The sequence below is a fragment of the Haliaeetus albicilla genome, chromosome 2 (genome assembly GCF_947461875.1).
Source record: "Haliaeetus albicilla chromosome 2, bHalAlb1.1, whole genome shotgun sequence".
Classification (NCBI taxonomy): Eukaryota; Metazoa; Chordata; class Aves; order Accipitriformes; family Accipitridae; genus Haliaeetus; species Haliaeetus albicilla.
The window spans coordinates 76,353,911-76,368,777 of record NC_091484.1 but is presented as its reverse complement, the minus strand read 5'-3'; the positions used below and the strand labels follow the sequence as shown (position 1 = coordinate 76,368,777).

The following is a 14,867-nucleotide window of genomic DNA, read 5'->3' as shown; positions in this document are numbered from 1 at the left end:
TAGCTGCCTTTATACTTCATTGAATAGGCTAGTAGTGAAGTATTATTTTCCTAACTATGCTCTAATACACTGCTGCTGTCCTGACCAGACAGTAAGCAAAAATCACTGATGAAGGAACATTTGCTTTTAATTAAGCAGGTGGATAGTTATTTCATTACCAGACTCTAATCGCTACTAAATATTATTATTACTTTTGTCCAGGAAGAAGTTTTGGCCATTAAAGCTACACTGAAGAGTATAACCTAAAGTATAACCCATTGTTTTACAAAATTACGTTTATTTCTTTCGAGTCACTGCACAGTCTATTTTTACCTTGAGAAGGTCATTGACTGTTCTTTTGATTGTATCATTGGCCAAAGATTAAGATAATAAGTAAATCCTTGATCATCCTAATCATGGGAGAAGTTGAGAAAAAGTGGACCCATGACCAACACCTGGGAGGCTCTTTTTTGGCCTTTTTTTTTTTTCCCCGATAAATGGCAGAACCTGAGTACTATACATGCAAAAAAGGGATTTAGTTAACCATGGCTGCTAGGAAAGGCAGGACTTGGTGGTTCTCCTCCCTCTGGCCATTAATAAATCTTATTCTTTTTATTGCGAGCACACAGAGTACTGCTGTCTCATGATCTGGAGTGAACAGCAGTGTGATCGGACTCTGCCTATTAGGGATGGATGAATATCTTTCTCTTGGCAGTGACTTTTTTTTTCCCTTCCTGATGGAAAATTGCCTCCTGACACATTGAAAAGGTCTCCATGGACTTTAATGAGTTCAGACATCTGGAACGGGATTCAGTTACCTGAACATATGTGGCTATTGATAGCTGAGATGTTTTGGTTCATCCTATTTAACTTCCACCTGGTCAGGAATAGTATAGGTGTTCCCTAGATCCATCAATATGGGTGTCTTCAGTACCTGAGGTTTCTCAAATGTCAATAGACATCATGTTAGGACAAGTAAATTAAGCACCTAGGCCACAAATTTCTTCCCCTGCATCCATATATTTAGATACTGAAAGTAAGGCGTCCAAATTTCAGTCTGGATCTTGTCCCTAACTCTATAGGGTCTGGCCGAGATGGAGTTAATTTTCCCCATGGCAGCCCTCCTAGTGCTGTGCTCCATATCGGTAGCTAAAAAGATGTTGATAACACACCAGTGGTTTGGCCAACGCTGAGCAGTGCTCGCACAGCACCAAGGCTGTTTCTCCAACAGTTCCCACCAGGAGCCTGGTGGGTGGACAAGATCTTGGGAGGGGACATAGGCAGGACAGCTGACCCAAACTCACCAAAGGAATATTCCACACCATATGACATCTGCTCAGCAATAAAAGCTAAAGGAAGAGAAGGGGGAGGGGGGGCATTTGTTATTACATTTGTGTTCCAGAGCAATCACTGCACATACTGAAGCCCTACTTCCCGGGAAGTGTCTGGACATAGCCAGCTGATGCAAATCTTTTGTTTTCCTTTACTTCTGCATGCAGCCTTTGCTTTTGCTTTTGCTTTTGCTTCATTAATCTCTATCTTAACTCACGAGTTTTTTCCCTCTTACTTTCTCTCTGCTCTGTCCTGCTGAGGAGGGGAGTGATAGAGCGGCTTGCTGGGCACCTGGAGTCCAGCCAAGGTCAACTCACCACAGTCCTTTTTGGCACCCAACATGGGGCATGAGGAATTCAAGATAAGGATAGTAATTGGGAGAGGTGACAGGCAAAACATGGACTGAACAGAGCTAGAGAGTGAAAAGTGGAATGATCACAGGGAATTTCTGCTGTAATTCTGAAGGGACAAGGTGTGTAAATTGTTCACTTTCATTCGGTGTTGTGATGACGTTATTTTGATTTTGGTGGGGGGAATTCTTTTTTGTTAGTGTGAGTGAAGTTTGTGAAGATTGTGTGATGAATGTGGATTTTAATGATAATTCTTAAATATATGATTCACAGAGGCGAGGGATGGAATGTATTGGGTTTGCGTGGCAAGGTTTTGGTAGTGGGGGGCTACAGGGGTGGCTTCTGTGAGAAGCTGCTAGAAGCTTCTCCCGTGTCCCACAGAGCCGATGCCAGCCAGCTCTGAGACGGACCCGCTGCTGGCCAAAGCTGGGCTCATCAGTGACGGTGGTGGTGCCTCTTGGAGAACAGATTTAAGAAGGGGGGAAAAAGTTGCTGCATGACAGAAACAGCAGCTGGAGAGAGGAGTGAGAAGATGTGAGAGAACCAGCCCTGCAGCCCCCCAGGTCAGTGCAGAAGGAGGGGAGGAGATGCTCCAGGCGCTGGAGCAGAGATTCTCCTGCAGCCCGTGGGGAAGACCACGGTGAGGCAGGCTGTCCCCCTGCAGCCCAGGGAGGTTCACGGGGGAGCAGATCTCCACCTGCAGCCCGGGGAGAGAGGAGCCCACGCCGGAGCAGGGGGATGCCCGAAGGAGGCTGTGACCCCTTGGGAACCCCCACTGGAGCAGGCTCCTGGCAGGACCTGTGGATCTGTGGAGAGAGGAGCCCACGCTGGAGCAGGTTTTCTGGCAGGACTTGTGACCCCATGGGGGACCCACGCTGGAGCAGTCTGTGCCTGAAGGACTGCAGCCCTGGGGAGGGACCCACGCTGGAGCAGTTCGTGAAGAACTGCAGCCCGTGGGAAGGACCCATGTTGGAGAAGTTGGTGAAGGACTGTCTCCTGTGGGAGGGACCCCATGCTGGAGCAGGGGACGAGTGAGGAGTCCTGCCCCTGAGGAGGAAGGAGCGGCAGAGGCAACGTGTGATGAACTGACCACAACCCCCATTCCCCATCCCCCTGTGCTGCTGGTGGGGAGGAGGTGGAGAAAATCAGGAGTGGATTTGAGCTGGGAAGGAGGGAGGAGTGGGGGGAAGGTGTTTTTAACATTTGGTTTTATTTCTCATTATCCTACTCTGATTTGTTTGGCAATAAATTAAGTTAGTTTTCCCCAAGTTGAGTCTGATTTGCCTGTGATGTTAATTGGCGAGTGATCTCTCCCAGTCTTTATCTCAACCAGTGAGCCTTTGATTATATTTTCTCTCCCCTGTCCAGCTGAGGAGAAGGAGTGATAGAGTGGCTTTAGTGGGCACCTGGCATCCAGCCAGGGTCAACCCACCGCACGAACTTAAAAGTCTACTTATGATATGCTGCTTCTAGAATAAATGGAAAGCAATTCACCTCCAGAAGAAAGGTCAAATTTGGGGTGAGTTCAATGACCTGTTCTGCTTACTTTGAGATCTGAATCTCTAGAGGCTTAGAAATTATTAGTCATATTTATACAGTGCCTAGCAGAAAGGAAGCTCAAACTGGAAGAAGAGTTATCCCTGAGCACAGTCAAATAGTTGAGTCAGTGATACCCAAGTGGTGGTCATGGCGTTGACTGTGCCACGTTAGCAGTAGCACAAGCTGAGTTAAAAGTCAAGTGTTCACCCTTGGTGGCCCACGGACCATAGATAAGCCTGTGCCTGTGGTTATTCTGCAGATGGTTTAACACTGTAAAATGCTGGGCCAAAAAATAGTGGTTCTGGTTGCATTGGTTACAGTAGTAATGAGAAAATTAAGAAACATATTATTATTTTGATTACACAGTAGTAACTGAGTAATTACACAACATAGTAATTCAGGAATGACTAAAGAGAAAGGGGAACCATAATTAACTACTCGATCTTGCAACATAGACCCTTATTTGAGGAAATGACATAATAACATGGAAGTAATCTCTCCTTACAAACCTAAGTACTATAGAAATAGTTCTCAGCTCAGACAGTTTGTTCAACTTAGGGAAGTACTGGCATAATAACTTTTGAAGGAAAACAACAAGAAATATATACATATGAAAGTATACAGGAGAGTGTAAATGGGCTAAACTATGATGATTATGATACATTTTCAAGTTTTTTGGGAGAATAAATTCTGACTGACTGTTTTCCAACTAGCCATCAGATTCAATGTCTTTTCATGTACAGGTTTGAACTGCCTTTCTAGAAAGCTCAGAATTTTATTTTTATTTTGAAGACTACATATTTAGAGTCCTGGAACCATATTCAGAGCTCAGTAAAAAGATCAGAGATGAGATTAACCCAACAAACAAAACCTCTGGTTTAGCCATTCCAGCCTCTTCAGAGAGTTCAGGGTATCTATGATCCAATTGTTATACTGAGTCTGACCCCTGACTACCTCCATCATTTAACCAGGACTCTACACAGACTCAAGGGTTTTCTCTGTAAGAAATTATTTTTTTCTACAAATTCTCTATTTTCCCACTCTCTAGCACTATCTTTAAAAATCAGGATTGGTCAACATTGTTTTTTTGCTTACTCCACAAAGCTTCTGGTACCTTCCAGAAATACGTACCTTCCTGGACTAAAGCCCTGACTAAGGAAAAAAACATCCCTACTTGCAACAGAGAAGAAAGGAAGAGGCATCTGTCAAAATAGTGATACTTGTGAAACTAGCTCAAGAAATTTACCCATGGACAAGTTTTAAGCCTTGTGTTTTTCCCACAAAATTGAACCTTCACATCTAAGAGAATCTCCTCAAAAAGAAGTTGTCCCACACCTGATGAATCTCTTTGAAGCAGCTCTTAGCGCGTTGCTATATCAGCCTTACAGATCCTAATTTTTTATCATCTCACACATATATCTCGTCTCTTAAAATAGTGCCAAACTGTGACCATTTGGACAATACTGGATGATAACCACTGATAAACAGAGAAGGGACACCTCACCATGACATTTCTTTCCACTGTCATTTAGACTGACAAGGCATATCTGCACCTCTTTTCCTTACAAGGGAGTATCAGCTTACTTAGCTTACCGGCGTACAAACAGATTTTGGAGCTTTACTGAAATTACCACGAGATATATTCTCAGCCTATCCCATTATATTTTCCATATTTTAATGGCTTTCAATGATGGATAAATAGGAGGCAAAATAAAAAGTACCAGTAGTTTTGTTACACAGTCCCTCATAGAAACAGGGCATAACAAAAAAAAAACCAAAAAAACAAAAAACCAAAACCCAACTAAAGTCCCAAACAAACAAAAAAAAGCAGGTTTCTCTTGGATTATCCATAACTACGAATACCAGTTATGCAAGACTCACTCTAGCTACAACAACTGAGGTATTTTAACCCTAATCTAACACTACAGCAATGAGGATTTAATTCTGTGACAGATGGCTGTTTAACCACAAAGATCTGCACTGATAGTGATTCACATTCTCCCTTGGCAACCAACTCCACAGCCTAGTTTTTCTTGTAGTTGTGAAGTTTTTCCTAATATTTGATCTAATTCCTCCCTGCTGTCTTGTAAACCCAATTCTTCTGCCCATAATGATGAGAAGGAATAACTGATGCTTGACTCTTATGTAACATCTTTTTTAGCCATCCTCAGTTAATCACCGATCTCCCTTTCTCTCTGGAATCACACACCCAGTTCTTTATGGTTTCTCTCTAAGACCATACTTCCCCAGTTTATTCATTCTAGCAGCTTTCTCTGAGCTCCTTCTGGTCCCTCTGTCTCATTTAATAGCAAACTTGCAGTGTTTATAAGCATATTGTGACAAAAAGAAAACATAACAGAATTTTTAAAATTCTTTTGAATGCCACGTAAAAGCCAGTGCTATGTCAAAGTCTTCTCTTCCATTAAGACCTAAATGTGACCAAAAGGGCCATGATACTTCATCCAAAGAGGGCCTAAAGAGAGTAAGAAACAACTTGGAGAATTTTACACATTTTTTCAGAATGCAAACTGCAGGTACAGCTCTGCCCAGCAGACACAGAGCAGTTCATGCAAGGATTCAGGGTGTGCTGTACATCAGTGCCTTCACTCATGCAGAGTCCCTCAACTTGAATCTGCAGTAGCTGAGGTGTCTCAAAACCTGACAGAGAAACATAAGCTCGGAAAAGAGATCCAGCCTGTATTTATATTTCTTTTAATGTCGTGTTCTCTGCAGTAGCTATGCCGGCAGGGACTTGGGATGTAGTTTAACTCCTCCAGGCAAGAAGTGGATGAAGAGACCCTGCCTGGGAAGAATCGATCAGCTTCTATCCTCCACCTACAAGGATTTCTCTTATTTCATTCCCTAACACATCTGGGCTTTACAGCCAACAGATCTGCAGGTCAGTTGGCCATACCCGTAGCATCATGGCCATCAGCTGACTTGAGCCTGCTGTTTTTCTGCAGCTCCCTGGGCCCTCCTGCTGACTGCAACGACCAGTTTTTGTAGAACTACAGGATTTCCAGATCAATGAGTTGTCTAGAAAGATTTGACATTTTTGTTGTAAAGAAAATGACTCTACCATTATTTTCTCCTATCTGATCAAAAGCCTGCAGGAAGTTAAACTGCGGGCATTATCTTGATTTTGCGGTTTTCCGAGCTTTGTTTCTCAAGAGGACAAAAGAAGAGGGTAGAGAATGACTGACCCATAGCACTGGGAATGGACAGTGTGACCAATTGACCTCTGAAATAGCAGAAGTCATCAAACTTCCCGTTTGTTCTCTGATCGGAAAGGGGGAAGTGTAGTAATTTCCCTCTCTCATTCCCTTCTTGCTATGTCAGGATACCCACATTCTGACAAAACACCCCTTCCATACCAGGGTGAGGGCAGAGGCTTGTACAGGAAGAAATCAACTGCAAACAAAGCAGAGTTGTAAACTTATCAAAGAAGTCTTGTCAGAAGGAGGAAACCATTTATTAATCTAGTCCACTTCTGGGAAGTTGGTGGTGTAGGATATAGAGATGGCAGAACTTGTGGCAGCAGCGATTCTCCTCTGGCATGTTCTTGGAGGATGAGCAAGGAGACTCAAAAATTTCCTTATTTATCTGTGTCTTGCACGACACATAACAATGAGGTGTAGTAATCAGCATGAACACACAGTAATTTAAAATTCAGCATTCATTGTGTAATAAAAATAAACAAAATTTTGAATGGCTGGCAGTTACAGTGAGAGGTATTACTTTGCCCTGATGAGTGCAGAGAAACACACATTTCCCCCTTATGTGAACAGTAAGAAAAAGCAGAAATCTGCCCTCCAGACTGATTCACCATTTCTGTTAATGACACCGCCTATCTCATTTCCTGGGAAGTTCCAAGTAGCGAAATCGTTCTTGACACCTTGCCCCTACACAAGAACTATGTCTCATTTTCACACCAAAGTGACTACTTGATCTGAAGTTTGGATGAGGGTAGGAGGGCAGAGTGTCAGGGACAGCTTGATTTGTGTGACACAGGGTGCTTGAATGTCTCAACTGGAACGAGTGTCTCCAGAACTGTAGACTTCGGTGTTGACAGCAGGCATCTCACCGTGGTTATTAGATTGCTGCTTGCCTCTGATCACACACGTTCACATGGTGTTACTGAAATTCTGAGCGAGTATCAGCAGAGAAAGCAGTTGTCTCTAGACAGTAAAATGGGCAATATACATTTTGAGAACCTTCTAGATGAAGGATTTGGGTTTTGATTTTGGTGTTGGGTTGCTTCCCCATCACGATACACATATAATCAGTTTTAACTTTGGTGGGGTGGTGTTTTTTGGTTTTGTGGGTTTTTTAAGGAAATATTTTTTTTTCCCCTTGGGTGTTACCATAATACACATTGGCCATACACCTTTATAAACCTTTTTTCCAAAGACTGTGTGACTAATATTGATTTTTTTCAAGTCTATATTCCACTTGCTACAGAATGAGCAGCTTTTTTTTTTTTTTTTGCTTTTTTTTTTCTCTTTTGGAATATCATTTGCCCAAAAAAGGAAGCAAGGGTCGAACTTTCAGCTGCTGCCCTGATAAACTACACTTCTTGTTTTCACATCACTTCATTGATAGAAAAGGGTGGGAATTTACTCTTAGGCCATATCACCGACCCTCAGCTCTATCTTAAGGCATTTCTTACCCTTTGAGTGAGAATACCTCAGAATACCCCAGTCATAGTGTTTTGTGATTACTCACTAATCAGCTGGAGTCCAGTGGTTTTCAAGCAGAAAAGGTTCTCAAACTTCTGTTGTCATACCAAGGGGTGAAAAGTTCTTGTGTTCACTGACTTTTGTGCAAGATCCGGTCTGGTAGATGTGTTGTCCCCAGCTGTGAGTGCAAGGTAACTCACCCCTCGATGTGTTCATCTTATTCAGATACATACATGGGCAATTACTAATGGTTGGGTCACAAATCTGCAGCCCTGCCACTTTCCAAAGAAGATGTCTGATTCTGCATAAGTCCCTTACTACCGGATCTATCTTCTTGAGAAGGTGAGAAGTTCATTACTCTTGACTCAGGCAAAAAGGCAGACTTCTGACAGAAGACGGGAGTCTGAGCAATAATTCTCAAAAGGGTGAAGAGGAACAGCTGTGGAGGAAGAGAGCGAGCTGTTTATACAGCGTGGTTTATTGTAAACCATTGGTGAGATCAGAGCTGTGCCAGCATGGTTGTAAAAGGGCACAAGTGAGTTGAAAACTGTGTTTAAAAAGAAAAAAACAACATAAGTAGTATCTTCATCTGCTCTGAAGCACTTGTATCATTACGAAAGTGAGAGAGTTATTAATAAAATATTCAAAAGGTTCAAAGAAGGCTGAAGTACCTGATCACAGTGCTCTCAGAGGAAGTCAGGCATCTTAAATACTCAAATATATGACATTTATTGGTGTTTATTTCTTTTCTGTCCTTCCAGCTTGGACAAGGGAATTAGAGTAAAGCAGCTACATACTTCTTCAAAGCAACTTTTTATTGTTTCTTCTTTTTTCTTCCTTGATAATAGCTCTCAAGAGAAGAGTTGATACATTATTCAGCAAGTAACATGTTGTGGTCTTTGTCTACAGCCATTACACAGAACACTTTTTGAGTAATGAAAAAGAAAAAAATTATAGATGGGATATCTGATTTTTTTTTAAAAATGAGTTCTGCACAATGTGAAGAAGAAAGAAGAAATCTCAGATCAAGCGGGACACCAGAGCACCCCTTTAATGAGTTACACACCATATTGCATGATGTAGATCTTGCTAAGGCATTGCCCTGATCTTTGCCATACCTTTTTATAATATAAAAAAAACCCTCAGAACTACAGTGCAAGAAGGACGATATTTAAACTCTCAAAACCAAAGAGATTAATATTAAGCTAGAAATACTGGCTATAATTTCATCCTGTGTAAATATGTCAATAAAATAATGATGATAAACATGATCTGAAAACTATACCTGAGTATTTGCAAGTCAGTAATTAAACTTCACAACACCTTTGTGAGGTAATAAAAAGTTACTTTTGCAGGTTTAATATTAAAATATTCAGAGAGGGGTTGCTGCTAGTGTCATAATTGCTGTATAAATATAGACAATCAATTTCCACACACATCCCTCTGTTTTGGCGTAGAAGTTCTGTCCAAGTCAGAGGGAGGGAAACTGAGGCAATGACATATCACAGGCAAGGTTTTCAGAAACATGACTGAATTAAGAGCAGAAGTCTCCAGAAAATAATGCTGAGATTTGAGTTGCTAATTCAGTCCAATGTCTTTGAAAATCTCACCTCAGGGGAAGAAAAATCAAACTTGGGTGTTGGTCTTCTACATCATGTTTAGGTGCATGTTACAGTGTGACACTAGAGTACTCCAAAGTTCTGCAAACATCCTCTGGGTTTTTTTGTACCCGCTCTAACTTGGACATTGCTTCTTTTTTCTTCAGGATAGCAAATATTGCCTAACATGATTTGTCTGAGACCAGAAATGGAATTGGTGGCTGGGCCAGAAGCAAAATCCAGGGCTCTTCCTCTGCCCCCATTTTCTAGACATTAGCTCATGTTCTTTGAAAACTACATGCTGCAACTTCGCCGCTATCACAGTCTGCATTAAGCTTTAATTTAGGGTGACTTGGCTTCTGTTGTGATTAAATTGAACTCTTATCATAACCCAAATACAAGTTCTCGTTGTGTGTTTTCCCAGAACACAACAATATTGGCTTAACACCAAGCTGGCACTCTGCACCCTAGACCTTGGCTAGGAAATTATATCTGTAGATACGTACACATGCAAACACTCCTATACACACATGCACACACATCCTTACATCCACACACTATTTCCAGCACTAAGATATGACGGTGACAGAGGACACTAGAAAATCTCCAGAAGACATATAGAAGCCGCAAATTTATTTGAGATGTAAAAACCACCTTGATCCAGTTCGAAACACCAGTCCCCACTCTGGGTGGCTGTGAGGCAACTGAAGCCTTTCAGAGACCAGCATTAAGTGAGTTCATATTAGAGAGTCGCTCCAAATCTTTACATAAAATTTAAAAAAAATCATTATTTTCCTTTCTATTTGACCACAACCCTGGTGATACCCCTTCTTTCCCCAGCTCCTTTCTTTGCTGGCTAAATTTATTAAAGGCAGACAGCCCCACTTCCCAGCTCTTTGCGAGTAGGCATGGAGAAAACACGTTGAGCATCCCACCCATCTGAATATCCTGGCAAGTCACTTGGGTCTCACTGGCTCCTTATTCTGCTTGTTTGCTGGACCTTTTTTTTTTTTTTTAAAGAACAGAGCCCTTCAAACTGGTTGGTAACAAGCTGTGTCTCCGGATGCCAAAGGGACAACACAGAGCCGCTTTGTAAAGAAGGAGATTGGCTGTCCTCCCTGCTCAGAGGGAGAAGGGCCTAATGGAGAAATGCACTTGGATGGCGCTGAAAGCGATTTGTCAAGTCGTCAAAGGGTCTCTGCACCTCGTCGGAGCCAGCCTCGGGAGAGGGAGGAGGGAAATCTCCATCCCAAGACTGTCTCTGTCACACTGGGAGATTAAAAATTAGCCTTTGCCCTTGGTAAAAGTCAGGGAGGGGAGGGACGACTCCTGGGAGAAACCTCACTGTGTCCAACACGCTTAGGCCAACATCATGGCAATTTACCTTGGCAAGCCCTACTGATCTTATCCCCTCCCCATATCTTCAGGCTGCTCTTTGGTTGTCTTCAAAGGGCATTTCTCCTCTGCTGAATCACAGTATGTTTTGTTCATCCCTCTTTCCCAGACAGTAAAAAGGGTGCTTTGCAAGAAGCACCCAAAGGAACGAAATGTAATAAATCCCAATGATGCCGGAGAGCAATTGTCCCACAGGGCTCTGACACACAGCACCTGCGAAGTCTGAATACAAAGCACTTCCCACTACAGTAAGCTTTTGCTTGGCAAAGCTTTTCCATCGAATGACTTATCTGCGTGGGCAGCAATATTTCCCTGCTGGTCTCATTCTTCCAGCCTCCCTCTCCCACGTCAACCACTTTCAGACCCAACTGCAACCCAGTCTAGCAGCTGTCATTTCTTTTGGCCCTTTTTCAAAGACTGGTTTTAAGCTATCTGACAAAGCTGTACCAGGTTCACAAGGCCTTGAAAGGACTTAATTCAAGGAGAAAATGTGTGCAGATTACATTTGCTGGAGTAAATACTGGGTATAGATTTCCAGCCCCTCTTTTAGCTCAGATGTGGAGGTGTGTTCCCCACCGACATAATTCCAGCAAGCAGCAGACTGAGTAATGTACCCACTGTACGGTGTGCCTTTCTGCTGCTCACACATTGCATCGGTAACAGTCTGCAAAAGGCTCACAGGCTTCGAGTCCTGCCCTGACAGATCGGGGATGTGGTTTTTTTTTTTCTCTTTGCGCCTGTTGAACACACATGTTCTGCAGAACTCCATCATCAAAAGGATCACTTGCATATCCTTCACCACGGCAATTTTACTGAATGTTTGTCACACACTGAGCTTTGCCTTCAGGTCGTTAAACTTGTGCTATGTCTTCATTTGTTTATCAGCCTAATTTTCATAGGCACTTCAATTTCTAATGACATGGCTGGGTAAAAGCAAGAAATGAAGCAGGATATCCACATATTTTCAGTCAGCTGTGAGGCAGCTAGTAACTTCTACAGTGTGCTAGGGAAAAGCCCTAGATAAAAATTAAGAAGGAAAAACAGGTATATAAATGCTTTAGGGCATCTTTTTCAAAACTGATATGTTCAAGGAAAATTGCTTTCTTCTGTGGCAAAAGAAAATATAAAGAAAAACAAGATGAAGAGCATAATAGAAACAAAAAAACCCTCCATCATTTATGGTCCCAAATAAAGTTGTTACATCTGGGAATGCTACTGGATTTTTTTAGGAGCGAAAATGAGAGAGGAGGCTGATCCAGAATAAATAAATGTATAGCACCATCAAAAAATGCCTACAACAAAACAGAACCCAGACAGCAGTTACTTGTATTCGCATGTATTGTGTGTTCTCTGGAACACTTAGGAACCAACAGATGAACATCATAAATTTAAGCTTTCAGTTACTTGCCTCCTGTCTCCAAAGTGGGTTGTCTGTCTACTTTCCTCCTCTTAGTCATATCTTCCCCCGTCTCCCCTGCATCTTGTATGTTTAGTAATTAGATAGCAATCATAAGACTTTTTTTTTTTTTTTTTTTTCCAGGAGGCAGGGAGTGGGGGGAATTTATAGCACACAGTTATACCATGGTCCTAATAAATCAGCAAGGGAAAATATAGGGTGAAAGCATCTGCAATTTATATGGTAATAACTGGTGTTCCTCAAAGGACAGCATATGTTATTTGTATCAAAGCATAAATTAGCCTAACGGGACCAGACTGGATTCAAGACAACTATTTGCAGCCTTACACCCCAGTTAGTCCCAGATGCTGCTCTTTCACACCTCAACAGAATCCAAATCTAGACTCTGCCTTTTCCGTCTGCTGCTTGTCTCCCCTGATGAGTCCAACCTTTCATCCCCCATGACTCCTCAGGCCCTGATATTATTTCTTGTATTGCCTGTGGAGGTGATTAGTGAGAACTTGGAGTTGGGAACCTGCAAGTGCATTATATCCAGCAAATGACAAAACGTTAGAAGAATGAGCTTGGGAAAAGGGCAAAAAACCTGTATGTGTCTCTCAAAGTCAGGTTGTTCACCAACTGCCTAGAAATCATTATGTTAACCAGGCTGCCCCATGGAGGCTGGCTGTATTTCAGGCCAAGTCTCTTGAAGTGTTCATCATCCTTATCCTTCGTTTTGGTTTCTACCCCAATGTTTGACTCCTAATTTTCCCTACTCCCAAATGTCTCCTTTCAGCAGTCCAGGTTTAAATCCAACTCTATGCTCAAGTCCTTTGCTAAGTAGGAGTATGCTGGAATTACCAGTCTCAGTGATGATCTGAGATTTGATTTTCTATCTTGATTGGGGTCAAAAAAGCGGAGCAAGAGGGAGAAGATGCTTCCATTTCAGAAAGGTGTTTGATGCAGGATGCAGTAAGTCCAGAGCGTACAGAGTGTGCAAGGGAGATACTATGTCCTGAAATGCAGGAGGTGCCAGAAGCCCTGTGAGAAGGGTGGGAAGCTGATGGCTTGGCTTGTGAGTTCCTCTTTGTATGGTGTGCTGATGGATGAAGAACATCTGCTCTGAAAGTCAATGAGAAAAGATGCTGCAGAGCTGGGAAAACAAAATCCTAAGGCAGTGATAAAGGTGTGAAATACATCATCATCAGGGCCAGGTACTAAGCAAAAAAGGGACTGGTCCAATGACATATTCCAGTATGAAGCAGAGGAGAGGCAAATCATACTGGGGTAAATGTTAACAAAGAAGATCTGAAATGGAAAAGCATGGAAATATTATGAGGTGTGGGAAAAAGAAGAGATGCAAAAGGGTTGCAGCATTTTGACAAGGGGTGTTCTTTGTAATGCAGCAAACTCAGTGCCATCTCCAGTCTGCTTGGCTGAAAGGAAAAAAAGCAGAACAACCTTTCTGAAAGTGTCTGAAAAGAATCAGAGAACAGTTCCCGCTGTGGCTCATTTTTCAGTCTCCAGTTCAAACACACCACGGCCTGTTTGTTCCCACAGTGCAGGGCTGACCTTCAAATCTTTCACAAGCTTTTGCTAACTGCAGCCCAGCTGGTTGCAGCGTTCCAGCCATCTGCTTCTATGTTTAAAACCCCAGGTTGCAGACAGTTTTCTTTAGCTACCGCTCCTCTGGGGATTGCCTTAAACAGAACTGCGGAAAGCAGCAGGACCCCCTGTTAGCATCCCTGGGATCCTGAGGGTTTGAAATGCAGCAGAAAAGGAGGCATTCCTATGAAATCTAGACTCCAGAGGGGCTGGAACGCTTCACGCTTCAATATGTAGCCACCAGGCAGCAGTTAGGCCAACTGAGTGAACTACCAGCTGAATTTGGGTAAGGAAGATTTGGGAAAAATGAAACTTTTGTGTCACCTTCAGAGAAAGATTTCTTGGCTTTAGCTGGGTGTTGAAGTTAGACATGGACAAAGTTGTTTATTCAGAAAGTTCACTTGCCCTCCTGTTAGAAATATGACTTTATTTACCCCAGTTCAAGGTTTCTCTTATAGCCTAGCAGCCTACAGGCTGCCCTCCCTACTTACAACTCCATTAAAGCAGGTTTTGGCTCCAAGCATTCCCAGGGAACGCCTCAAGTTTGCCTTGGCTGTCCTGTCCCATGTCTCATAACAGCCTGAGATCTTGAAAATCGTTACAGAACAGTCAAGCTTCTTCCACCAGCCTAAGGGACAGATTCATCAGACAACTATGTACTAAAGTGTTAGTGTTCTTCTGGATTTCTATTACAGTATAGGCAAAAAATTTCTGTCTAAATCTAGATGTGATTGGGAGGCAGTTGACACATTTGAATATAAAATCCTTCTTACTCACCAGACAGACGCTCTTGACAAGACTACATCAAATGTCTTCTCTGGTGCTTCGCATTCATGCTGGCAAGGAATTATATTTTATTTTTGATAATTTATGTATTTGCCCTCTAGATGCCAAACTGAGCTATGAGTTCAAAACTGGAGTGTAAAGATCAACGTCAAGTATTGCAAATGCTTTTATTCTTGATGAAAATTTTATGGTTTTTTTTTATATTTTA

At 42.4% G+C, this 14,867-nt stretch overlaps 1 protein-coding gene across 1 annotated transcript in view; it reads right to left on the bottom strand.

Annotated features, from left to right (window-relative positions):
• The window catches only part of GHRHR (growth hormone releasing hormone receptor), a 46,310-nt gene extending 33,579 nt beyond the window's left edge, over positions 1-12,731 (bottom strand). The window contains exon 1 of the mRNA XM_069799919.1: positions 12,651-12,731. Within this exon, the coding sequence (XP_069656020.1) occupies positions 12,651-12,731 (81 nt within the window). The remainder of the gene's footprint in view (positions 1-12,650) is intronic.
• Positions 12,732-14,867: the final 2,136 nt, after the last annotated feature.